Genomic DNA, 27,984 nt, shown 5'->3' on the forward strand with positions numbered 1-27,984 from the left:
TTGATAATCTTAATGGTATAGATTCATATTCAAATGATAAAGAACTTGATTAAGGATCAATTAATTATGGCAAGAAGTATATGTTAAATGTTAAATGAATGAATGAGCTCCGGTGTATAGAAAGAGCCTCACCATTTAAGAAGTAACCTTAGAAACAATGGAACCTATTATTTATTTATCCATTTCTATTTACTTCTTTATTTTAGTTAATATGTTTTTTTTGATACTTTGTGCCAATACAATTTCTTATTTCAAGTGGAAATGAAAATGCCTAGAAAAAAGGAAAAATCGTGGTTAGAACGATTGAGCAATAAAAGTCATTGGAAGTTTTATTTTATACATGGGAAGAATATGTTTTGTTATTAATAGACTAAAAAGAATAACTGAAAGAATAAATTAGTTATTCATCAAAAGTTATTTTATTCAATGATCAAAATTAAATAGGGGATATATAGCTCGGAGATGTCGAACAAAAATTAGTTTATTTGCATCAAGCTTTCGAGGGGCTCATTCAAGACTTACTTGAACTATTACTCAACAAAGAATAAGAGATTTGGTTTCGAGTCATTGGGATATAGATAGGAAAAAAATAGATTTTCGTCGTTTGTGGATCATTCGAATAAATGCAGTAATTCGTGGAGTATAGATCCACCATATCGATTATCGAATCGTAGATTAAAGCTTGCTATCCAGACTTTAAAAGAATAACTAATAATATAGTAACTTAAATAAAAACTCTTGAATAATTCAATAATTTAAATGAGTATTTTTAAATAAATTAATGATCATTTTATCACTTTTTAAAATTAAATAACCAAAACTTAAATTTTCCTAAATAAATTTTCCTCGCTCGTAGTTTATCCAAATAAAAATGTGTCATTCTCCATACATATCTTCTCTCTCACTTCATTTCCCTTCTCAGTATTTACCTTTAAATACAAGCAGATATGCTCCACCATTATACACATTTCAGCTTCCAGTTCCAGGTGCCAAAGCCCTCTCTGAGTCCAGATTCCAGATACTGCGTTCTTTTTCTTTCTGTTTGGTTGCTTTCGATTTCTTAACTACTTTTTCACTTGCTCTCTCTCTCGTTGCACTGCTCAATTTTCGTTTTTTACTCGATGGAAGAAGCTTTTAGGAGACTAAAGGGAGTCGTTAATGTGCCTGACCTTGACCCACGAGATGCCACCACCTATGGCAAGAAGTCCGCCGTCTCAACTACAACCTCCGCCACTTCCACAACCACAACCAGCACAACGCCAACAACGACAAACAAGAGGTCTCTCAAAGAAAATGGTGGCACTGGTGGGACCATGAGGTACCGCGGAGTTCGCCGCAGGCCTTGGGGCCGTTACGCTGCTGAGATACGAGACCCACAGTCCAAAGAGAGGCGGTGGCTTGGCACTTTTGACACGGCCGAGGAGGCTGCTTGCGCTTATGACTGTGCGGCTCGAGCTATGCGTGGAATCAAGGCTCGAACCAATTTCGTTTACCCTGTGTCTGAGCCTCACTCCGCCAGCGACCACCTTCTTCCTCAGTTCAACTTCTCTAGGCAATCACAGCCGTCCATCAGGGATCTTAACAGGAAGCATCATCATTTTGGGCACTCTTCTAAGTGGCCACCGTTTGCTAACTCCCAAGTGGGAGACTTCTCCTTAGGGCCTGGGGGGCATCAAAGAAATGCTTCTTTGAACATGCTTTTATTACGTGACCTCTTAAATTCGTCTTCATATTTATCTTTCCAGGCGCCTCCTCCGTTCCTGGTTGACCAATTTCAACTGATCAATGGAACATCATCTGCTGCTTCTTCATTACCTTCTTCTTTCTCTATTCCAACCATTTTGCCTGGTGGTACTTCGTTGAATTCCCCAACCAGCTGTTCTCTACGGGCAAGCGGTAACTTTGCAGATTCTTTCATTGACTCAACTATGACTCTTCCTCGCAAGGAAAAGAATTCGAGTCATAAAACAAGTGTGCCCGCCCTGTCAAATATTCAAGCTGATGATATGGAGTTCTTCCGATCGGAGCCTTCTGATTCTGGCTTGTTGCAGGAGATAATTCAGGGATTCTTACCGAAACCCAGCTTAAAGAAATCAGATACTGATTGTATTCAACATTCCATCGTTCCACCAGTGACTGAGATGTCATCCAGCCAGTCCCTGAGTGGGTTGAAGGAGAGCAAGAAGAGTGAGCATTTAGGTGGTTATATAGATTACTGTCAGGGGGTTCCTCAGCAGTTTGAGAGTTTCAATGGAATCACAGGTTCTCAACTGGTGCCATACAGTAATGAGATCCCGGTGAACCATCTACAGCTGGGTCAAGACTGCATGGTGGATGATATCTGTCAGTACCCAGATATCATGAGAACCTTAGCGACTAGGGTTCAAAATGGTTAAGTCCATCACAGTGCAAGTTGAAAACCAACATGCCCATTTGTGGATCATATCTGTTGACACAATTGGAATGCTGAGTTTAGGGCTTTTGAAGTCAAGATCAAGTCATTGGATACCTAATTATCATCAACTAGAAGCTTATTGATAGTTACTAGTAGTAGTAGTTTTATTATTATATAATGTAATGTAATCCCAGGATGGCTAAGTTGTCTTCTCTCTTATGCTTTAGCATTGGAAATAATTAAAAGAAAAGAAAAAGAAAGTGTTTCTTGTTTAGTAAAAGAAGCAAAGTTGTAGGCATGATGTCTGTCAATCTGCGTTGACCTTGGAATACAAAAGGTCTGGCATTTGTCGGGCTTTTGGGTTCTACGTTCTGGTTTAAACAATAAAAAGGCATTGGTTAAGGATCTGTGTGGATACTCTGATCTTTTTGTTTCGCAAACCGAAGAGTTTGAAATCTAAATCTAACCAAGTAAACGTACATTCCTAAAAAGGCTAAGAAGATGAGAAACCCGTTTTTGTGTGTCCGAGGAGAAGGAATAATCTCTGGAAAATAAGACAAATGGTTGTTTCACTTGCTTAACTTTTGAGCATAATGCTGCTCTTCTCCCTCACCCTACTCTCTAGTTTTGGCCTTTTGGGTGAAGCTGATTTTACGAGTTTGATGAGGTGATTTACATAGAAACATTAACTTATTAAATATATATTTTAATTTTCAATAAATGATTTCAATCCCTTCCAACCAAACTATATTTTTAACTTCTAAAATTTCTAGTTACTTTTTTTATCCTCATTAAAAAAAAGTCTAGTACTTTATAACATAATATTTAAAAATATTTTTATTTATTTTTCAAAAACATGAAAAGTACTATTCAAAATCACTCTTTCAACCTCAACCTCAATGTTAAACTCATCCTAACATTATTGAAAATGTGAGAAATGAGTACCAAAATTTTCAAATAAAAGGTATACAAAAAATTATAATAAGAGAGAATTTAGATGCACCTTCAGTAAATGAGTTTCATGCACGACCAATTGATAATAACCATGATATCTCTATTTAAATAATTAAAACAACAAAATAACGGAGGATGTATAAACAAATATACTAATAACTCTATTTAAATAATTAAATAATAATTAATTATAAAAATACTAAAATCCCACTCAAAACCTATACTTGCTTGAACCCTAAATCTTAAATTAAAGATTCTAAACCCTAAACCTAAGAGTTATTAGTACTTATTTATGATAGTTATAATTAATACTTAATTATGTTTAAAAACTATTACTATTTATTTATAAATCTTTTATTATTTTATATTTTATTTAATTATTATGTATTGTATCATCATTCACTGATAATGCATAAAGCTCATGCATCAATAATACATCAAATATTATTCTTCGTAATAATTATCAACCATTACATTCATACATCATTGAATGACTTATTGAACTATCAAACTAACAAATTAGATTATACATGAACAAGTCTAATATAAATATCAAATTCAAACTTTATAACCTTAAAATTTCAATTTGCCACTGAAATATTTTTATTGCTTTGAATAATAATAACAAAATACCGTAAATTAAGTCAATTTCCCATTACTATGCAATTTGTAACTTGTATTCTTTTCGTTGACAGTTGCATAAATATAAATACAACACATTAATGTAAAATTTAATTTTCAATATTTATATTTTTTTGTTAATTCGACTATTGACCTTTAAAAAAATTAAACTTGGTAATCAATTTTTGAAAATGAATCAATTGATGTTATTTTAATGAAAATACTGACTAAAATGTTAAATTTTAAATACGGTAGCTTACATAACAATTCATGTATACTTCATGCTATTTTTATGATTATATATATTTTGAATTTTTGTTTTGAATATTTTTATAATTTTAATTATTTATTGTGTATCATATAAGACAAATAGTAACATATGTGCATGTGGACTGTCACGAGGGTTTTCATATCAACATCTTTAAAATATTAATAGGGACAATTTAATTAAAAAATAATAATGACTAAATTAACAATGCCTAAATGTAATTCCTATATTCATTCAAAATCATGAAATGGAATATTAAATACGAGAGTAAATTAAGTTGCAAGTGGCTTTTAAAAAGAGTAGTGATGGACCAGTTGACAGTTCGGAGATTTTAATTTTACGGAAGGGCTATAGTTCAAATATTATATAGACGGGGTTTAATGAAATGGAAGAAATAAAATGTAGAATTGGGTAGCTAAAGCCAAGATAGATGGATGGCAAAGCATTTAATCGTAGTAAACATCTTGCTTCAACTTTAGAAACAATGGTCTGAACTGAGCAACCTCATCAATATTTATTTATTATGGTTTTGTACCTCATCATTTTTCTGCATTTTCGTATTTTAGTGTTGTGCTCCATTTCAACGGTATATATGATCATGTGGGCAGCCGCCCAAAGTAATTGGTGCGGGGAAGATACCGCCACAAACTCAATACTTGCTTCTACTACTTTAGTTTATTGTCAAATATCCTCCTTGTAGATTAAATTAGAGGTGATTCAATTCAAAATTAATATTTTCAGTAATTTATTTAATTTAAATATATTTGATAATTTATAATAAATTTATTAGATAGAATTTTTCTACAAATAAATATAAAAAATAATAAGTAGATAATGATTTATTTATTACTTAATAGAGAATAAATTCAATTGTTTTTATTTTATTTTATTCTATTTCATTTAAAATAATATTATCCTATTATCAAACCATCTAAGTATTAATTAAAATTGTTTAAGTGAAGAGAAGAAATACCACAAATACTAACATCAAAAGTAAATCATTGTAAATTTGTATTTGTCATATTTCTTCTCTTTTAAGTTATGCGTTATTAATTATATTTGTTAGACTTATATATATTATTTATTATGTATTTAAGGAATAATTGGAGAAAACGGAGTAGAGGTGTTCATGGGCTGGGTCGGGTTCGAGTTGAGCTAAACTAAAAATTCAAGCCCATTTACTAGTCCCGGGCCCGACCCAAAAAAGGGGCATAAAATTTTGCCCAAGCCCGACCCGGATAAAAATGCTAAAACTCAGGCTCGACCCGGCCCGCCCATATTAATTTTTATATAATTTTTAAATATATACATCAAAAATACTAAAAGCATCAAAATAAATATTTCCCAACAAATTGAAAATAAAATTTAAAAAAATATGTAGACTTAAATAACACTAAGATAAATGCAACTTAACAAGCAAATGCCTCTAAAAATATAACAAAATTAACAAATGCCTTTAAAATAATAACAAAATTAACAATAAAATAAGTTTTATACAATATCCAAACAATAACAACAAAATAGTAGCAACATAATGGTAAAATGGTAGCAAAATAGGGAGAAAACAACAAGAAAATAACATTCAAAAACAACAAAAAAAAAGAGTCAGATTTTTTTGTCCATTAGTGAATTCAGGCCGGGCCGGACCGGGCTCAGGCCAAAAAATGCCTTACCTGAGGCCCGACCCGTTTTTTAAATGGGACTTATTTTTTGTCCAAGCCCATTTTTCAGGCCTATATTTTTTCCCAAACCCTCCCACATTTCGGGCAGGCCTTCGGGCCGGGTCGGATGGCCCGACCCATGATCAGGTTTAGAAAGGAGTTTGAAATGTATTTTTGACAAGTTTTTGTGGATTGGATTTTCAACACAACATTGATTCAGTATTTTGACCATAACTTAAGTTGTAGACCTTCATCTTGGGTCTATAATATACTGTTTCAAAGAAAAATTGAAATATCTAATTGGAGTTATTTAATGGATTGAGCCCCCCCTAAAAAAACGATGGGAAGGTGTCCAAAAATAGTCTAAAAGTTTGACACGAAAATCCATGAAAAGAGCTAGAAAATTTTGTTTTATTTAGTTAAGGACACTTTTGCATTTTTCTCATGAACTTCTAAGCTCTTTTCTAGTCAAAGAAACTTCGAAGCTTGATTCTAATAGCTTGTAAGATCTAGTTGCTCTTCACATTTTATTTGTTATTTAGTATTTGCATGTTTTTAAATTTAATTACAAATATTCAGATTCATTGAATATTGGATCTGCATTTGATTGTTTAGAATATTTAACTTGTTAATTAGAATTATTAAATATATAATTGTTTAATTGATTTTAAAACTTGTAACAAACAACATAGTTGGATATAAGCTTCGTATGCATTCCATGTTGTGTGGGCATGAAATATAACATAAATAAACTCCAATTGTGTGTGTTTATTGGTTAGAATTAGGTCTCTTGATCTAATTCTATCGGCAAGCTAAATTCTAGGCGAAAAGTTATAAGGTTATTTGTTGGTAAGGGAAATAATTTCAATAGGCTTCCTCTTGGTTATCGACAAGGTAAGGAGAGATCGGTCGCACGCTGCCTCCAAACGTGCGAACGTTTAGAGTAAAAATCGTGCGAACAGGTCAACTTGTAATATAGTTTAGTGTTACAACAAAATACTGGTAAGTATTCCAAGGATCGTACCCAAGGGATTGCAGGTTGAAGAAATTTATTATTAAATTAATTATAAAAAATAATTACTAATCTAATTGAGTTACAAATTAGTAGTGTGAATCCAAATTAAAGTATTAATTAAACTAATTTAATTACTTAACCTAAATTAACCTAATGGAATTTCCTATTTCTAGTGTTAGCCATGCGAGCTCTTAGCCTATAATCGATTAAATCCCTAATTATCTACTTAAGCCATTAATTAACCTTAATTGAGTCTTTATCACCCTTAGCTAGAATACTTGCTAGGTCTCATCTTCAGTAAGGATTACCACCTAGTCACCCTTTCGGTCTCTTCCTGGGCATACAGATACCCTTTCGGTCTCACCGCTTGACACAAGTTATTCTCGATAGGATACCCTCTCGGTCTCACCTTTCTAGATATTCTATTAGGGACACCACTCCCTAATATACTAAGTACTCTTGAATAAACACTCAATTTCGGATAAATAATTACTTAATTAATAAATCAGTTCCATAATCGGAACATGTAAGATATAAAATCCGCCCAAGACTTTATTCCAATATGCATACAAATGTTAGTTGATCAAGTTAACAGAGTATAAATAAAAAAATAAAAGAAAGGGATAAAAAAATTGCTCACAAATAAATATATAAGCGCATTTCTAGAGCAATCTCCGCTCACAATCGTGTTTACATCAAAATATAAAAGATTTCGACTACAAAAATAGAAAGAAGAAAACTACAACTGAAAACTAAAGAGAATTGTTCTATCACATCCAACCTCTCTAATGAGGTTATAAAGTTGTTTATATAAGCAAACATTAGGGTGCTAGGTGCCTAAAATACCCTTGGTGTGATTAGAGTTTAATTAGGGAAAATATCCTAAGTGGCCGTCCAAAATTCGGCTGAATATTTCCAAATTTCGTCGCATCTTCATAAGGTTGGGAAAGCCTTTGTCACAACGTTGCCGACAAGATACTATTTCCATAATTTTTCGTGTTGTCGTGACGTGGGGAAAATCCCTCGTCATGATGTGATTTGTTTTAGCTCTGGTAGCTTTGAAGTTTTGTGTCGCAACATGGCTGTCGTCCCTTGTGCTCTTTGGCCTGAAATGGTACCCTACATACTCAAATGGCTTATTAGTCGTTCTCGAGGCCCAAGTTGGCCCAACGGTTCGTCGAAACACTAAGTGCGTAAAAACACTTATTTTACAATAAAATGAATCTAAGCTAAGAAATACAAAAATGCAATAAGTGATATTAAAATGCCTAGAAAACAAGTTCATTAAGTGCCAAAAAGTACTTAAATTGCCACTACGATTTGTGGCAGATCATTTACTAGACGTGAAGTCGAAAACTATAATCAATTTATTAGAGAGCACGGAAATTACCTTTGCATCGATGACCAAACTTGTGAATCAAATGGACATTTTACCTTTGACTAGGTTTTCATCAAATTGATATTCTTATATTTTATTTTACAATTTTTTCTTTTATAATTTTGATTTTCTTTTTAATTTTTTTAAAATTTAAATCCCCCTTAATTTTATTTTACTTGTTTAATTTAAAGAAATAAAATTATCATTGGTCATTATGAATACTATAATAGCCTGATTTCGACCCTAATCGGACATAGGGGTTTTGGGACCACAAATCTGAGTCAGAAAAATATTTTAATATTATTTTGTGTGTTTATTATGTGTGAATTTTATTGTGTGAAATTATCGTGTTCTAATTTTATCGTTTGAGTGACTGATTAAAGAAAAAGGGCTTAATAGCGTAAAATGAAAAAATTGGCTAGTTAATGTGTAAAGTGTCAAATTGCTAATGTCTTTTTAATATGGAGTCCTTAATAGGTAATAAGCCCACTATTAAGTGAGTGGGTGATAATGGTCAAGAATGACCTTGTATTATAAAGTATAAATATTTAGAAACAAACGTTAATAAGCTAAATTAATAATATGTTAATATATGTTAACTAATATCAAATTATAATTCATTAGTCATCATCTTCCTAAGGCCGAAACTAAAGAAAAGAAAAAAGAAAAAGAAAAACTCAAGCAAGGTTCGGCCATTGTAAAAGCTTGATTCAAGGTTATTTTTGTTTTAGTTTTTGATAATTTTTACGTTTTTGAGATCGTTGCTTCGAATACTTCAAAACCCATGTCTTAATTTTGTGAATTGTTGATGATTTTGAAATATACCATTGATGAATGTTTGAGCTTTATGATGTTAGTTGATGAAATATTAAAGATATGTGAAAGATTAACATGTTTTGTCTTTAAATTTTGGTGAATTTGAGTAATTAGGGCTAAATTATGAAAATAAAATTTTAAGGAACTAAAATGTGAAATAAATGAAATATATGGATTTGTATAGACTAGGGTGATATTCGACCTAAGCATAGTATGTGTAAATTTTGTGTATTTTGTGTTTTATGCACTAGAGACTAAATTGTAAATAGTGTAAAATGTTAGGGGTAAAATGGTAATTTTCCCATTTATGTGTTTTTGGATTAAATTGAATGCTTTGATGAATAAAAGGGTTAAATTTGAATATGTTTATATCAAGAATCAAAGAAAACAGAATTGGATCGGGGGAAGTGGAAAGTAATTGAGTAGTCGACTGTGTTCGTCGAAATTCGAGGAAAGTCGATGAGCATTTAAATTTTGTTAAATTCATTGGTATATAGTAGATAGGTGATAAATTTTGTTAAATTCGAGGTAAGTTATTTGAGTTCGATTCAATTGATAATTAACGTCTGTAATCCTGTACGAACCCTAGAAATGTATGGGATTTTTTGATAAGTGTTTTCGTGTAAGACCACGTCTGGGACGTTGGCATCGACTTGTGTTTTTGTGTAAGACCCTGTTCGGGACAACGGCGTCGATCTGTGATTACATGTAAGACCACGTCTGGGACGTTGGCGTTGTACGAATCTTACGACTATTCTCGTATCCTATTTAATTTCGATTAGTTCAACGGGCAATGTTTAACGAAGACGGTTATATAATTGAAATATATGTGCAGGTATGTATTAGTTAAATAAATATATGGAAATAAGGTAAGTTATTCATTTGGAATTATATATAGTATGTTTGTATAAGTTTCAAATTATTATGGTTGTATGTATATGTATAATTCAGATTTTGGTTGATAACTATACTGTTAAAGGTAAATGTTTTATATGCATTTATACAAGGACATAATTGGTTATTAAATTATATAAATGTAGTTAAAGTGTGATATGTAATATATAATATTTTTGTATAATAAACTATGTGCCTTTAATTCTTACTAGTTAAATATTATTTATGCTTACAACTTACTAAGCTTTAAATAGCTTACTGTATGTGTTTGTGTTTGTTTATATTTGATTTATATATTTTGAAGTCGTTACGAGCTCGGGGATCGTCAGTAAAGCCTATCGCACTATCGACTAATTACGGTATCTTATAAGCTGAAATTTATTTTGGGACTATGGCATGTATAGACTAGATTTGAAGTTTGCTTAATTCGAATGTGTATATACTAAAGCCATGCGAAAATGGCTTAATTAGCTTGTTGTGTTCGGTTTTGGGTGAATTATGGTTTAAGCATATTTTGATTATGGTTAAGCATTTTATGGATGGTATTATATATGTGAATGCTATGTGTGACTTGTTTGAATTAGTAGTAAAGTGAATATATGATATGATTTATAAATGGAAGTGTACTTGTAGATGTCGAGGTGAATTACTTTAGTATTATTAATAAAGTAAATGAATGTTTGCATATTCAATTGTGTATTGATTTGGATTTGTGGTTTGGATATGAAAGTTCAAATGGTATGTTTAATTGTGGGGTTGATTTTAAATGATAGTATATGTGTATATGTTTGATAAATTAATGTGATTGCCGATAGTTATAAATTTGATATTTATTTTATAGCATGTAATAATATGCTATGGATTAAGTGATATATATATATATATAAACCGAAATGAGATGCTTAGTTTGTGTGGTAATGTAATGAAGTATATACTTTGGAAGTGGTTTAAATATGAGCATTTGTGCCCATGCATTTAAATAGATAGTTCAATTATATGTATTTAAACAGTTAAATGATATGTCGTATATGCATTGGGATTGGATGATCAATTTGGTTAGTTTGATGTTAGATTTATTTTAGGCATATAATGCAATAGACGAATTGGTATTAGTTTAGCCACTTCAATTCGATTATTTAGTAAAGAAAATTTCTATGCCTGGGTTTGCATTCGGTTTTAAATAGGACAAATTAGTTTGATCACATGATTTTATTATAAGCCATGTATATTTGGCTATGGTAGGAGTTTGTGATAGGTAATTAAAAATGATGCAAATAGATTCGGATTTGTATTTTGTTTATAAGATTTGTAAATGTTTGAATGTACTTGGATTATGGATCAAATGATATTAAATTGTATGTGTATGAGTTTATTAATGAATTTGATTAGTTTCAAATTATGTGTATATAGGTAGCCAAGTGGAAATGACCTATTTTTCTTTATGCTTGCATTCAGTTTGTTTAACCATGATTTATTCATTAATAGTTATGCTTGGTTTTGAAGCTTTTGTTAAATTTGATTAAAATGGTGTTTTAGTTTATGCATATTCGGTCATGGGTTAAATTCATGTTAGTTATTATATTTATTAGTATAAGAATATAATTTGTTATTCAAGTTGTATTTATATTTGATTAATTTATGTATAGGTTGAATAAGAATTTTGAGATTTAATAAATAGGTATAAGGAAATATTGTATTTTCAAATAGATTATATTTGTTTCATGTTTAATTCAAAAGTGTGGTTGACTATGAAATTTGATTGAGTGTTATATTATCTTAATGAATATATATAATGTTTCTTGGAAATGGTAAGATTATATATTTGAATAAGAATAGTGAAATTTTAATTTATTCAAATTGATAAAATGTACATTTTTATTATATTTAAACGGTTAGTCTATGTATTCAACTTGACTGTTAAGTATGCAAATTTTGTTTATTTGAATTGTTATATTTGATTTTGCTAAGTTAAATATATATTTATATAAACATAGTGCATGATTCATTTTTTTTTGGGTTTTACCATTTATTAATTAAAATTATAATTAAGCTTTTGGTTCTGTAATGCCTTGTAACCCCAATTTGGCGACGGTCACGGGTTAGGGGTGTTACAAATACGATCCTACTCATTGTTAACTACAAGTTTATTTTAGAGTAGGAATTTATTTTTTTAGGTATCGACAACCATATAACTATATTTCATTTGATCACTGACTTGAGCATTAGAGTATGCACTAGTGGGAAGTCTTTCGGTGCCCACTAACCTTGTTTCCTTCTTTACAAACATCCTTGAAGTTCATGTTGTAACACCCTTCACCCGTCCTTACAATCAGTATGGATGCGAGACGCCATCGGAACATGTATGAGCAAGAATTCTTGAATTTACTTAAGAATTAAACGTTTAAAATATTTTTATAAAGTGATTGAATCAAGTTTGAGACAAATTATAGACTTTAAAAAAAATTTAGAATCATTTAAAGTTGGTTTGAAGTTGATTACAGGTGATAGAAACTCAAAAATGGCTCTAGAAGGCCAAATTAGAACAAAACAATGTAGTGTCCATGCCTTGACTGTCACACCCCAAATTTGGTAGATCTGAGAAGAAGGCGAATAGACATAAAGGTTACTTATTTTGGCGCACTATGGTAACATAGTTTGCCATTTTATAGGCTTTTGGCGAGCTAAAGTTGGCACATAAAGTATCCGCTCATAGAAGTATCTAAGGATTTCATCTAGGGGTATTCTTCAATTGAAGAAAAATTACGAAAAATGAAAGGTACGCCTCAGAGTTTTGACTGAACATGAAATGCCTATTAAGTATATGAGAAAACTGTAAGGGACTAAAGTGTCTTTAAGACCACACCATACACGAGTCACTGCCAAGGTGTAATATGCCTGGTTTGTATTAACATTGTTCTATTTGGTTCCCGTAATGAGATTAGTTGAGGGTCAATTGGACTAATTTGACTTTCTTCTTGACTGGCCTATCTTTAAACGTCAACTTCACTAGATTTTCCTCTACTTGCCCTGAATTTTTAGTAGGGGAAACAAAGGATAATCTTAGTAAATATGGCCACTTATCAAGATCCACTAAGAGAAGTTGAGTATATATATGGTAAGAAAAGAACAGGGAGATGATTTTTTTCTTTATGTTCCACCATCTGGTCCTTCTTCTTAGACCTAAACATTCTTTTACCTTTTGCTAACCTAAAAGTTAAGGTTTTTGGGTTAATCAGTGGATGTTTCAACCTCCTGGTAAGTTTGATAGCCCTGCATGTTATTATTTTGAAAGAGTAAGGTTGTTAAGAAGCATATAAACAGTAGAGTGTGTATAAGTAACCTTACTTGGGGGTCATCTGAAATTGAGATCTTAGTAAATTGATTGTAAATGAGATTTTAATGGAAGTTTCATGTTCTTTTAAGTAGTTGTTGTTGCTGGTACGAGAAGAACGATTGTATTTGAAACACGGAGCTACAGTAAATGTGAGTTTCAGGTGTGTCTTTGTCCTGACTCTTGCATGTTAGTTTATAATGGTAGATCAAATGTTGATTTCTTTTCAAGTAGCTGGTGAGTGTATGTGTGTGAATTATCGTAAAGGTTTTGCATAATTACAAATGTGGTATATGAGTTGCTGCATGATAAAAATGATCCATGGTATGTATGCTTGTGAAATTAGGTATGAAAGAATATGAGTTCGTCAGAAGTGTGAACAAATCTGGGTAAGTGCATTTTGTGTTAAGTGAGTAATACAACCATTTTTAATACCTTAGGTAGGGCAGGCACATTACTTACCGAATTGATAGATCACAATATGAAAATGTTTGTAAGACCATGTGGTAGAGACCCGTGGCATCGTATGACAATGAGAATATTCATAATGTTGCCTTCGGTAAGATGTAAACCAGACTGACAAAGCACGGCATGAATATATGTACAAGACTATGATGGAGAAACCTGTGGCGCCCTTTTAGATAGTCCGTTGGGACAGTAAACACATAACATTCTGTAAAGCCTTTGTGGCACATTCTGTAAAGCCTTTATGGCATATTCTGTGATGCCTGTGTGGCATATTCTGTAATGCCCTTGGGGCGAGATCTGGATAACTGCCTTTCTAGTGAAATCAGGGTAAGTTTAAAGACTTCTTCACTAGATAACTCTATTGTAGAGATCTAAGTAAGTTTGAAAACATCTCTGTTTGGATAGCCTTGTGATGAAAGTGATTATGACTTAAGAAATTTCCTGAAAGAGTTCTCAACAATGTTTTTAAAGGGTGAATTCGCCATAGTAGTCTGTCAGTACTAGTCATTTGGCGTATTCGTAATTATGAGTAGTCTAAGAGTTTATCATATCTGATTTTTTTACGCTATGGAAGGAAGTAATCTGATTGTTTCACGCTGAATATAAAAAGGTTATCTAAAGTATAAGTTGCCTATCAAATTAGAGCGTTCTCATATATGTAACATGATTGTCTCGGATTCCATGGGATGATTTGAAAGATTTCATCCATTAGAATAAGTTGTGATCTGGGTTGATTGAAGACATGACCTGACTGATAATCTGATAGTTGTCAATTCAGTATAAGAATCCACCAAATGTAAGATCTGTATGAAGTTCATCTTAAAAGATTAGTTAGTATAAGTATCCACCAAGAATAGTATATGTGAGTACCCCATCCTGGGGAAGATATTCAACAATCGACTGAATGAGAATCCGTCGAAGGTAGGTTCTATATTGATATGATTCTAAAATGTGTATTCGCTTTCCGAAAAGGAATAATATTTGTATTGAGTGGTGAAGTCTGGAATCTGCTCAATGAGTGAACTATGTGTAGGCTGGTTAAGTATAGAAGTTGGCATATATGTATACGATCGATACTAAGAAAGTATCTGCCAAAGATAGAGAGGAAATCCAAATTATTCAAGATGAAGAATTCAACAAGAGATGCTTCAAGGTAATTTGGGCTAAAACTCACTAAGTTCATATGAACTTAAAAATGTTCGTTTATGTTACAAGTTTACTTTAAGATTGAGTATGCCAGGAGGGACCAAGCAAGAATTGTGCTAGAGTGGCAGTTTGAGTTGCAATATTATGCATACAGAGGGCACTATAGGAGTATGACACTTAGTATACTACGCCATGAAGAGTTTGTCTTTATAAAAGTTTTGAGTTGTAACATCTTATGCTATTTTGAAAATCTAATGTATTCTTAAATATTTTATTTATTTCTTCTTTTGTTCTGAAAAAAATTAATAAAATAATAAGTATGCTTTAAAAATGGTTTTATGCTGGTTGTAAAACTTTTGCTAAGTGTTTATGTGTTGTAATATCCAATATCCAAATTCAGTTATTCGGGTCTGGCAGAGGGTGTTACAGTTTAATTGGTATTAGAGCTTTTGATTTAGTCGATATTCTGGTGGTGGAGATAGAGTTAGCCTTGTATGTATAATACGCTAAACCTGGCTTAGTTCCTCAATCAAGTTAAGGACTTTTGTGTAACGAACACTTTGGTATACTGTTAATTTTGGGGAAGTAGCAGCAAGAAAGAGAAGGAAGTTGCATAAGGCTAAGGTCAGTTTGGTGGAAATTTTTGTTAAGTCTTTTAAATGGTAACTATGCAATTCTCATGATTTAAATAATTTTAATTTTTGCATACTGGTAAGGTTCGGTTATACGGGTTATTGAAATCGAGTTTTTGTGGGTTAAGAATATGTTATTCTCATTTAACAACTACTGTTAGAAGTGAGGAAAAAGCAAAAGAATAAGTAGTTAAATGCTTAATTTGGTTGTTGAAAATTGCTACTGAATGCTTGTTGTTTCAGCTCGTAAATGCTGATTTAAATGTGCTTTAATGATGCTGCTGTAAAGGGCTAGTTGTTATTTAAAAAGGGGGGGTTTAATGTTGGATTTAAACTGTCCAAATGGTAAGTGTAAACTAGAAAATATATCTAGGATTTTTCCTATATAATTCATCACCTTTTTACTTAAAATTGTTGTTAAAACCAAGTAATTGTTTAATAAATTAATGAAATATGCGAAAATATGAAATTAGGACATGGAAATTATTAAAATGTGATTTTATGCTTTATTATATAGTTTTCATGCATAAAATGACTTATTTTATATTAGTTTGAGCATATTATATTTTTAAGCTATAAAGTGGGCCATGCATGATTAAATTAAATAATAAAATATAAATTTATATTTAATAATCCATTATAAATATTTCATTAATAAATTGGGTTTTAATTAATTAAGTAAATTAATTAATTGAAGTGGTTAAAATTATATTATTTGGTCCTCTAAACTATCTACTATTTTTGCACAGGTTTGAGAGTTTTCTTCTAATTGCAAAATCGTCCAAATTGGGGACCAAGTCAACCAAATTTTTGGCTACACATGGCTGATCATAAATCAATTTTTGGTTTAATTACACAAGGTCCTTGAAGAGTTAAAGAAGTCAGAGATTTTGCTAAAGATTTGCTTGTGACCGAGTCTTACTCCTGAGTTGTGGTGGCACTCAAATTGACCAAGAATTAAGCAGAATCAACCACATTTCCTCAATTCATGGCCGGCCATCCTTGGAAGAAGTTTCAAAATATGGACACTCCTATTTTTAGCAAACTATCTCCATTGCCTCACCTATAAATAATAGCTCATTTCTCACTTTTTGAATCATCCCTCACTCATTCATCATTCATCATTCTCTCCTCTCTCAACTCTCTTATCTATTTTCCCCCTCACGCCTATCATCATCCTTGCATAAGGATTTTTAGCAAAATTAGTATCTTAAAGAACCCTTGGTCAGCCACCTTGGAGAACCATCAGCAAAGGAGAAAAGCAAAGAAGCGAAGGAGCCTCGTCAGGCAGAGTCTTGGGTGAAAGCCAGTCTGAATTGGGTTTAATCTTTCTTTTCTTTAATTTAATCTAAATATGTTTGCTATGTGTTCTTTGTTCTTGTTTACAACAATGTTAGGTTAATTTTATTTAAGCTAGGATGATTGCTTTGATTAAATAATATTTATTTGATTTATGCTTATAATGTTTGTGCCTCAATCGATCATGTTTTCAATTAAAATCAAGTCTGTATTTCGTTCATATGTGATTGGAATGCACCTGAATTAGCTGAGTGATCCTGACCAGACAAGGACTAATGGACACATAATTGAAATGTGCATTCTCAATTTAGATCCTGACTCAATTTAGATCCTGACTCAATTAGATTTGTGTGATTAAATTGTTTGAAACTTGACACGTCATTGTTACTTCACACGAATACTAAGAAACCCTTTGTAAATAAGGATCAGTAAAATACATATTTACTAAGTAAAGGATTCCGAAAGGACCTAATGTGGTTTCCAAACTCATGAAAGATCGAGTTGCCATAGAATGTTTTTCCAAATGTTATTAAGCATGTTGATAATAAATTGAGTTTAATTAAAGTAATTTTCCTAGTTTATTTATGTTATAATTGTAGCAAAATTGTGTTTAATTTTACTAAAATCTATTTCATTTAGTTTTCATACTTAGGATAATTTGCATTAAGGATCATTGCGTTTAGTTGAATATATTTTAATCACTAGTTTTCAAATATATTGTGTTTTTGTTTACCAAATTGTTAATATAATTTTACAAATTAAGTGACTTAGCACAAATACAATCCCTGTGGAGACGATAACTCGATACTTACTTATTACTTGATAACGACTGTGTACACTTGCACAAACCTACGCGTTACAGTAAGTGATGAGAATGCGTACAGAACAAGATCATAGCTTGTGTAAGTTACGGATTTAACCTTGATCTCTAGGTGAACGTAAACTGAAACAAGAAACAACGAAAATAGATTAGTTGTCACAAAGGAGAGTCAAACAAAATTAAAACAAAAGAAAGATGAACTGACTGGTAAAGAATCCAACAGAGAATAAATTAGGGTTTCTTGGATGGAAAGAAATCATCCTTGAACCTCAAGAAAATGTCCCAACCAAATCTGGAAAACAAAACACAAAACAGATTTATTAGAAGTGATTTTAAAGACAAGCAAACTATTTTGTGCAAGAATATTTGAAACAACAAGAAAAGATTGAAACTCCTAATTTTGGTGTGTTTCTTGATGGAACAAGATAAGAAAACGTCTCTCTTGAAGCAATTTCAACCTAGAACGAAAATCAATAAAACCAGCAAACCGAATAGCAAGAACTAAATTAAAATAAATAAGAAACTATCAATCAAGGATAGAATAAAGAATATGACATCCTAAGCAGCCTTGGAAACATTAATAATCCAAAAATTCTTTTAATGGCTCTAATTCCCTCCCCAAGAAAGAAATCTTGGTAAGAAAAAGCTTAAAGATGATTCCTACAACCTAAAAATTGTTAAAACAATTTCTAAAAGAAACTCAAGAGCAAATCTTGAAGAAAAACTCAAAGATGACAACTATAAGGGTGGACGGTCATGCTACTTATATGCCCCCAAAATAAGTTTTCTTAACAATTATAAAATAATTAACATGACAACTTATCAAATAAAAAATAAAAAAAATTCTAAGTGTGGACTTTTAATGAGAATTCGGCCAAAGGAATTAAATGGGCTCCTTGGACTGAATTCTTACATGATGATCCAACTATTAAAATAAAATTGGACCTGTAGTTTAAATATTTTACAATTTGGGCCACTTTAATAATTTGGCCTGATATTCAATTAAATTAATTTCCAAACTTCAGGATAGGTTTGTAGACATCTTAATGAGCCATTTTTTTTCAAGAACTTGGTCTTGTGATATGTTTTTCACGAAATTGGCTCATTCAAGCTCGTACATGAAATCCAATGGTCATTGGCTGCAAGATTCAATTTCTTGGACCAAGATTTCCAAGATTTGATTCAATTTCTCGTACATGAATCTTTAATTTTATTTTCAGTCGGGTATGTATCTAGGGCCCTGGTAACGAAGTCTTGGATGGTTCCGTTCAACCTTGCTCAGATTTTCTTGGCCTTCGACCTCGTTATTGGGCCTTGAGGAAATTTGAGCCTATCAAGTTCATGAGCCTGATTTTTGGCCTTGCGACTCGTATCAGGAAGTTTTTAAGGTTTTTAACTCTAACTTTACACCTAAATTCCTGTCTTATTAGCATGCAACTCTCGATTTTAAAGAACATTGATTTTGGTTCACATATAATTAGTCATTTGATTTTAAATTGCTTGTTGGTGTTAAATGAAGTTGTTGCTATTTGACTTGATGATGTCCAATTATGTCTGGTCAATTATACAATAATGCTTTCAAACCCGGTTGCTAAATTATGTTTCTTAAATGTGTTTAAAGGAGTTATATTTATGCTATCCCTAATGACATTAACATGCCGTCCAGTTTGTGTTAATTATACTATCCTAAAATGACATTTAGAAGTTGTCCATTCGGTATTTTTGATGTTGTCCTAAATTAAGTTTCTTGTGCTATCCTAAAATGAAGTAGAGTTGTTGACTAAATGTCCTCAAATGGATATAATAATTGTTGGTAAGTTCTTTATTATCCTCATTGGTTGTTTTGTTGTATCTTTAAATTGGTATGAGTGATGGTATAAGGAGAATGTGGGTAAAATCATTGGTTATCGAGGGAGCTACTAATGCTAGCGGCATGTGTGAATACTGTCGATATTTTTCTCCATTAATTTGAGTTGCATGATGAATTTTATCGTTGTACAAATAATTTGTTAGATGCTTATGAAATTTTAAAAGGGGCCGGATAGTGACAAGGTAATTGTTATATGTTGTGAATTGTGATGTTCGATCAATAGTTAAAGGATGTTCAAAGGCTGAAGTTTATTACATTTGAAGTGTTATATGCTATAAATTAGAATGTCTGAAAATGATAATATAATGATATTTATATGCTGCCCATTATCATGTTTGAGTGTTGAACCTGGAAGTGCTTATTGTTGTAACTTATGGTGATGAAAGGCTGTTGTTTTCATGATTAAACTTTAAACCTGATTTTGTTTGTACGATCGATTTACAGTAATCATTTTGACGCTAATGTGCCTTAACTAAGCTGTAAATGTGTTTAATTGTGCCTTGTATTATTAGTGTTTCTATGCTCCGATGAGGGACATATTTACTTATTCTACTGCCTAATGCCACATGATATTGCAGTTTACATTGTCCGAGTTATGTCAAATAAAATGTGATAAAGTAAATTCGTATGTGATATATATTTAAACTATTATATATTCAAATTACGTGTAATGCCCTCAAATCAACCCGATTCACCAGATTGGGATCTTGGGTGTTACATTATTATTACAAACTTATACATACATAAAACATACAAATTTCCAAAGAAATACATATTGTTTAGTAATACTGCCCGTCAAAGTTACATTTGGGCATACATTATGTACAGAATTTACAAGTGTAATTATTCATCACATTTGCTTATACTATCCCACTTATTTAGCCTCTAAGTAATATTACTGACTTAGATTATTTGGCCAACACAACCGAGTCATCCTAAGACTTATAAAATTAATTTTGAGACTTCTTTGAAATATTTCTATTAGACTCGGACACGCCCGTGCAAACCCCGCTCTAGATGCATAAGTGCCCACTTCACCACTCCTTTGGTGTAGCCCTAGCATTATCCCTCCCGACGCTTCCTTTACTTGAGACATAAAACACAAAGGGGTAAGTTCGATAGAACTTAGTAAGTGAACCCTTTTTTACCTGAGCCCTTATTCAAGGATTTCATCTTTTGTTTCTTTTTCATCACTTTGACCCTATGAATTGTACTAACTTCACCATAACCTTCCACACTGACTTTTCTTTCTAAGCTAATCTGCACTTGCCAATTCTCAGAATATCGTATTCACCATTCATTCAGAGTTCACCCATAGGAGTTCTCTTCAGATAGTCACCATGAGAACCATTCTCTAGATTACGCCACAAAGGCGTTCCTTTCTAAAGATAGCCATAAAGATTTTCCTTTTAGAGTCTTGCCACAAAGGCATATTTTGACAGAGATTGCCAGAAAGGTTTTCTTTTAACAGAGATCGCCACAAAGACTTTTTTTAACAAAGATAACAACAAAGGCTTCCTTTAGCAGAGATAGCCATAAAACCTCCCTTTTAACAGAGATCGCCACAAAGACTTACTTTTATGAAAATTTCCAGAAAGGTACTTCTTTAGGTTGCGCCACAAAGACGTCTTCTTACAGATTACCACAAAGGTATTCCTTATGAGAGATTTGCCACAAAGGGATTCCTTTAATAGAACAACCACAAATGCTCACTTTTATGAAAATTTTTATTTTTGATGATAAGGATTCGCCTAAACTCACCATCGTGAGGTTTTCCCTTCACTGTCTGGTACTCACCCAACCATCCTTTAAATCTTTTTCTTATGATGCCATAGCCTAACCATGGTCTGCCTAACCATGGTCTGCACTATATGGTCTTCAGTGTGCCATGGACTTTTCCTTTTAGAGATTCATATTTTTAGTCCCGATAAACCCCTTTAGACGACTCCTGAGACAGGAATAGACACTTCATGCAGACTCATAATTGACAGACTTATTGACATTGAACTTACTCCTGACAGACTCTTTCACAACAGATTTGTTCATATCCTAAAAAACACACGTTACTCTTTCAGGCACATTAACCATTGACCTTAGAGATCATATTCATATTCCATACTAATCATTCATGCAAGTTCATCAAACATACATTGCTCATAGAATCATCACATCATGCATTCTTAGCTTATTTTCACAGAAGGTTCTCGCATATATGATACATTTGCAAGAGTTGGCTGAGGGACTCACCTATTAACCTTAATAGTAGCTTGGGCTCCAGTTCTAAGTTCTTCTCAGAGATTTCAGTGACCATTGCCTTGGTATGAAGAAATCACCAATAAAGCACATGATTTCCACTTTAGTATAAGGAATACTTCCTCTCCGTTCTTCTAACCTGAAGATGGTAGGATTTTTTTGAAGTGAGAGAAAGTCTGTTTTGTTTTTCTTTAAACTCAAGCTGAAAATACTTATTGGAGAAGGAATAGAAAAATCGTCTTTCAGTCCTAGTCACCCATATTTATACAACCCTTGTCCGTATAATAACTTGACACGTGTTACAATCCTAGTCAAGTTGCTGTATGGGTGGTTCACAGTTGTAAGGAAACGTGTATTACAATCCACCTATATATTCATATAAATATTTGTGATTTCATTTCATGGTTTGTTGTTGACTAATTGTTAGGACGTAACTAGGACATTACTAGGCAAACTTAGCGTGCAATGCCTTTCGACGGTATCCCTAATACCCAAAATTCCTTGACAACTCACTAAACCTCATTACTCCTAAGCTAACTATTCTCCTTACCTTTGTCCACCAAAAGCATTGTTTGGGCGGATAGAACCACAACAATATATTCTCTTTAAAGACTTCACCCAAGGGCGCACTCGTGAACTTCAACTCTTAGTCGAATCTAACCTCTTGCCTTCTCAGGATCTATTCCGAAATTTTTGCAATATCCAAATATCAAGGCTTAGTTGGGCAGGATGTAAAATTATCACTACACCAAAACAAGCTTTTAGTGGCGCTTTTTCAGGCCTTTAGCGGCACTTTTTAGCGCCACTAAAAGTATTTGGAAGCGCCGCAAAAAACGCCGCTATTGAACACGTCGCTAACTTTTGCGACGTTTTTAGAAATAAACGCCGCTAAAGGTCATGACCTTTAGCGGCGCTTTTCCCACAAATGCCATTAAAGACTAGGACCTTTAGCGGCACTTTCCTCACAAACGCCGCTATAGACCATGACTTTTCTCACAAACACGCTAAATTCTATGACCTTTAGTGGCGCTTTACTCACAAACGCCGCTATAGACCATGGCCTTTAGCGGCGCTTTTGTCACAAACGCCTCTAAAGAACGTGACCTTTAGCGGCGCTTCTCGCCAAAACGCCGCTAAAAACATATCATGCAAAAAAATTATTTTAATCAAATAATATTTATTTTTATGATAAATATTATATTATGTTTTATTTTTTTAATTTGAACTTTAAATATACTTTTAAGGATAAATAAAAAATATTATTTAAATTAAATTTTCTATGAAAATGATAAAAGAAGGCAAATAAATGAAGCTTAAATAATAATAAAAATTAATAAAAGTGAGAAAATGTAAATAATTAATAAAAATTATAAATTATAAACCTCAAAATTTAGGTAAAATCAACACCAATGCAATGCAAGCCATTGTTGAGTCTAATACAAGTGAAGAAACTAAGATCCTAAGAAGAGAATCCTATTTTACTAACAACAAGAATGCAATCGACATGAAATATCCATACTTTGTCCAAGATTTATATTGAAAAATCGATCGGAAGAAGCAATCTCTTTGCACACCATTTCAATTCCTAGTAAGGCCTTCAAAGTAGTTGATGAAAGCCGACATACACATCCGATCAATCAACTTTCGGTTTGAAATTTCCTTGGCGGTCCTTAAACGAAAATAGGGCATAGGGCATGTGTTTCTACATAAGCATGGAAAAATCCAACTCAAGATAGGGCATGTGTTCCTTAACCAAAGAATGTATGTCTTTGTGTATGGGGACAAATATCCGAGCAAAGTAAAGTATGGGAAAACTCGAAGGTAGAAGCAAGCAACTACCTTTTATAGAAGGTATTGAAGAAATGGCATAAGAACATTATGTAAACATGATGATTTCGAAAAAAATGTACATTTGCTTGCTTGGTATAATGTACATTATTTTCAATTAATAAACAAATAAATAGGTCTAAAAGTATGAATGAAGTTATGAAGCTAACGGATTGTAAAATGTTCTATTTGGTATAATGTGCATAGTCAACACAGTTAGTAGTTTAACTTTTATGATTTCCAAACACATTTTCCTTCCTTTTTCTTACTATGTAAACCCTAACCATGCAATCTCGGATATATTCAAGATAATACACTTCTTAAAGCAAAAGTTTCAAGATAGAAAAGATAATACACTTCTATTTGACAAACAAACCTATCATATACCGACTAAGAAGTTTTGGTTTGTCTTCATTGAAAACGTAACTTCATGCATGGGCCTGCATCAGCACCAAAGAATGTAAATTTCACCATCCAAATGGATAGAAAGTATATATAAACATGGATTTTGCGTACAGATTAGTGGGCTATAGCTTTCTTTTCTGGGGGGCAATATGTACGTGCTTTCAAAATAATGCAGTTGCTCATACACCAAAAAGAATTCTTACAACTTCAGTTGATCAAAACCCTTAAATCCTTTTGGGTCAAAATTTTCCACCGACAAATTATAACAAAGGCAAAATATAACAAAGGCAATACCTTTTGAATATCCTTTGCTGCTCATATACAAGACTTTGCTGCTCATAGCAAGCACTTGCTACAAGACACTTTAATGAGGAATAAATCAAGGAAAATATAACAAAGGTATCCACTTACGATTCTTCTAAATCAATAACTTTAATAGCAACTTCCTTGTTCAGTTCCTTGTCAAACCTGAAAATCAGGAAAGGCATCAGCTATCCATCTCATTTATATTAATCATGATTCACGATTTAAAAAGCCAAAGCATATGCAACATGATTACAGGTAAGAAATGGGCATATAGATGTGTTGCAGTACAATTACCAGTCATACAGTCATACAGTACAATTATCAATAAACAAGTATTGAAATATTACATGATTAAAATAACCAATATACAGCCATTTTCATAAAGTGTTCCCAGGTAATTTAGACTCCTTTTACATGTTAACAATTAAAAAGATAAAAAAATAAATAAGAGGGTAAGTTAAAATGTGGGGGTCCAACTAAAGAGATTGTCCAGTAGTACCCATTTTAGAAAATATCAGCCTAATCTAGTAAACTCAAAAAGAACAAAGGCAATACCTTTTTCACTCGTATGCACATCTATTCTGCCTCTAAAAGGATACAAGGGTTAGGAAATTTCAAGTTCAAAACTCCAAATTTCAATAATTTCTTGATCCAAAGCTACCAAAAATAAAAAATAATAGAAATACTTATAAGCTACACCATAAAACATGAGATAAACAGAAAACTGTTGAAGGTGTTGAAGCAGATGTTAAAGCTTCCAATGTTCAATACTTCAAACTGCAAAAATAAGAAGAGCACAACCGCCTTTTCCAGTTGCAAATGTGAAAATGTGCCATGATTATAAAAAAATGACTACTTAATTTTTATTTTTTATTCTTACTCTAAGATTACTTATATGACAATTAATACTAATTTTGTTATTATCATATAATAGTTAGTAATATATTTAAAAATATTTTTAATTTTAATTTAATAATATAATTAGCAAGCCATTGAATAGATTGGGAAGTAACTTTAAATACTTCTATGTATTGTGTCAAAAAAAGAAGATAAAAAAATTATTCATAAAATATATTAACAATAAATGATATTATATATTATGGAAGAATTGTTTAGCTTAGCAACACAACAATAATGAATACTGAAATCTAAACCACGCATACAGATTACACTTCATCTGCTGCTGAAACTTAACACAATTATTCTCTTGCAAAAGTCTGATTATATAATCAGTGTGCACCTTCAAGTTCAAATATGATTTTGTTATTAATGCTATCATACCCCATTGAGCTGCTGCTTGCACCTTCGCCATAAGAGCTTGGCAGGTCACTAAGCAAGTATTCAGCTGGTTCCTTACTATAATGGAGGATATCATCTCGTAAATGCCCTGCACCAGCACACCTTCACAAAGAAACAGAACAAACTCGGCACCATTTAAGGGTTAAAAAGCCAATAACTGGAATGTTAAATGGCAAAGGGCAAGGATAAAAAACTGGTTGCCTAAAATATGAAACAAAATAAAAGCCTTGAAATGAAAAAAATTAAAGAAGCAAAAGGTCGGCACGTTCAACTGAGTCCAGAAAGAAAAGAAAATGAAGAAATAAACTCAGTACAGTAATCCATCATTTTGCTCTTTGGACCACCTGAATCACGAATCTGATTATACATATTGCTGGTATAGTAAAAGAGTGAGAAGATAAACTTCATTCTGATTCTTTAATATCTAAATAAAGGGGGAAAAGAGAAAAAAAGGAAATGAGACATACTTTTCAATAATAGTATCAACATTTGCTTTGCTTTTGGGACTATGCATGAGAACTCTTATAACTGTGACTGCAATTCGTTATCAGAGTCATCAAAATTGTCCATTATAGTGATTACCTGAATCATGATTACCTGAATAATACAAGCTTGAACAAGTCAGAATCAAAGAACAACCAAACCAGATCAAGTGAATCAGGCAATGCAGATGAAGCATATTCATATATAAACTGTATGTTCAGCCGTAGGCAAGTCCAATTAACTTAGAATGAATGAATTATTAAAAATTTTATTAAAAACAGTATATATATATAAAAAAACAAAAAAAAAAGAGTTTAAATGAACAGTTTGAATCAATAGAAAAGAAAAGCTATGATAATTTTGAAGACTTTCATGCCTAGATAAATTAAGTTGAAAAAATATCATTTCAAGGCAAAGTATTTTAAAGATTACTACAAAGCATATCCTGTAACAACAAATGCTTCATCCAAAACAGTAAATCAAAATAATAAAGCACCAAACTTGTATACTGCCCACCATTATAAGTCACTAAAAGCAAGAAAAACAAAAATGACTTAATTCACGGAATTCACAAATGTTAACATCAGACATGAGTTTAAAACTTTGCCTTCGGAAGGATGTTCAAAACCAGAATCCACAATAGATCGAAGCAGCTCCGGTTTCAGCAGAAAGCCTCTGAATCCCGAACTATGAATTCCAACATACCCCCTACACCACATAAAAAGAAATGAAACAAATTAAAATCAAATTGCTTTACACAAAAACTAGCAGATTATATTAGAACATTGTTTTCCTTAAAAATATGTATAAGTTAAAATGACTAACTTCTTAGCAGAATCAGCAGCCTTAATGGAGGCAGAGTTAGGGGCTTTTTCATCTTCTTCTTCGTAGTCGAGAAGCTCTTCCTCGTAGGTGTCGTTGTCCTTTATCTCCCCCATTCTAATCAACCAATAAAATGAAACAAAATAATAACAAATTCATAGTTGGGAAAGGGATATAATTTCCATTAAATCTCCCTTCTCAACTTCTTGTTTATCTCCTTCAACCTCCTGTAATTTTCTTCCATTCCCTGCAAAAACACACACAAAAATGGAATAAAGAACAACAACAAACAGAACCCCACAAAGCTTAAAAACTGAATTGTAAACCTCATGGAGAAAAAAAGAAAAGGTTTAGGGATTTGAACGGTATTACGAGATGTTGGGGCAAAGGAACTCATGGAATTTTGAGATTAAAAGGGAAAAAGAATTAAGTACAAAATTTTATTTGGGGTATTTAGGGCACGCGATGGAGATGAGAAGAGGAGGGAGTAATGAGCGAGTAACCAAAATTTTTTTTTGTTGGGAGTGAGCGGGATTTTGAATATTTTTTGAGGCTTTTTAAATTTTTTTTTGTTGGGAGTAAGCGAGATTTTGAATATTTTTTGCGGCGTTTTAAAAATTTTTTTTGTTGGGAGTGAGCAGGATTTTGAATATTTTTTGCTAAAAAACGCCGTTATTGTTTATCTTTTGCGGCGTTTTTAAAAAATTATTTCATTTTGTACAAAACGACGCTGTTTTTCTATGCTAAAAATCTTCTATTTTTTCTGCTAAAAATTATTTTAAAGTAAAATTATTTTTTGTGGTGTATTTTATAAAAACACCGCTATTGCTTACCTTTTGCGGCATTTTTCATAAAAACGCAAAAAAAATTATTTCATTTTAAATCATTAATTTTTTAAATTTAAACATCTAATTTTACAGTTAAAATTATCAATGTAGCAATTAGAAAATGACAAAATAATTTTGTAGTCTTTAATGTTTGTAATTTTATTAATTTGGTCTTTTCTTTAAAAGTATATAAA

The 27,984-nt window shown here is 32.1% G+C and overlaps 2 protein-coding genes and 1 long non-coding RNA gene across 3 annotated transcripts; 1 reads left to right on the forward strand and 2 right to left on the reverse strand.

The window, feature by feature from the left end:
- The first annotated feature begins 936 nt into the window (after positions 1-936).
- Positions 937-2,782, forward strand: LOC105785811 (ethylene-responsive transcription factor ESR2). The gene has a single exon (XM_012611977.2). The coding sequence runs from the start codon at positions 1,122-1,124 to the stop codon at positions 2,394-2,396; it is 1,275 nt and encodes a 424-aa protein (XP_012467431.1). The 5' UTR covers positions 937-1,121; the 3' UTR covers positions 2,397-2,782.
- Positions 2,783-17,556: 14,774 nt separating this feature from the next.
- On the reverse strand, positions 17,557-17,993 carry LOC128039739 (uncharacterized). Its single transcript, XR_008194225.1, has 2 exons — positions 17,904-17,993; positions 17,557-17,821 (listed from the first exon to the last, which is right to left on the reverse strand). It is a non-coding gene; the product is annotated as an uncharacterized LOC128039739 (long non-coding RNA).
- Positions 17,994-24,027: 6,034 nt separating this feature from the next.
- Positions 24,028-27,503, reverse strand: LOC105785812 (uncharacterized). The gene is made up of 7 exons (XM_052622023.1): positions 27,336-27,503; positions 26,967-27,210; positions 26,749-26,849; positions 26,126-26,255; positions 25,641-25,760; positions 24,465-24,521; positions 24,028-24,088 (listed from the first exon to the last, which is right to left on the reverse strand). The coding sequence occupies exons 4-7, from the start codon at positions 26,170-26,172 to the stop codon at positions 24,028-24,030; spliced, it is 285 nt and encodes a 94-aa protein (XP_052477983.1). The 5' UTR covers positions 26,173-26,255; positions 26,749-26,849; positions 26,967-27,210; positions 27,336-27,503.
- Between the last annotated feature and the right edge of the window lie 481 nt (positions 27,504-27,984).

Source organism: Gossypium raimondii, chromosome 1 (assembly GCF_025698545.1).
Source record: "Gossypium raimondii isolate GPD5lz chromosome 1, ASM2569854v1, whole genome shotgun sequence".
NCBI lineage: Eukaryota > Viridiplantae > Streptophyta > Magnoliopsida > Malvales > Malvaceae > Gossypium > Gossypium raimondii.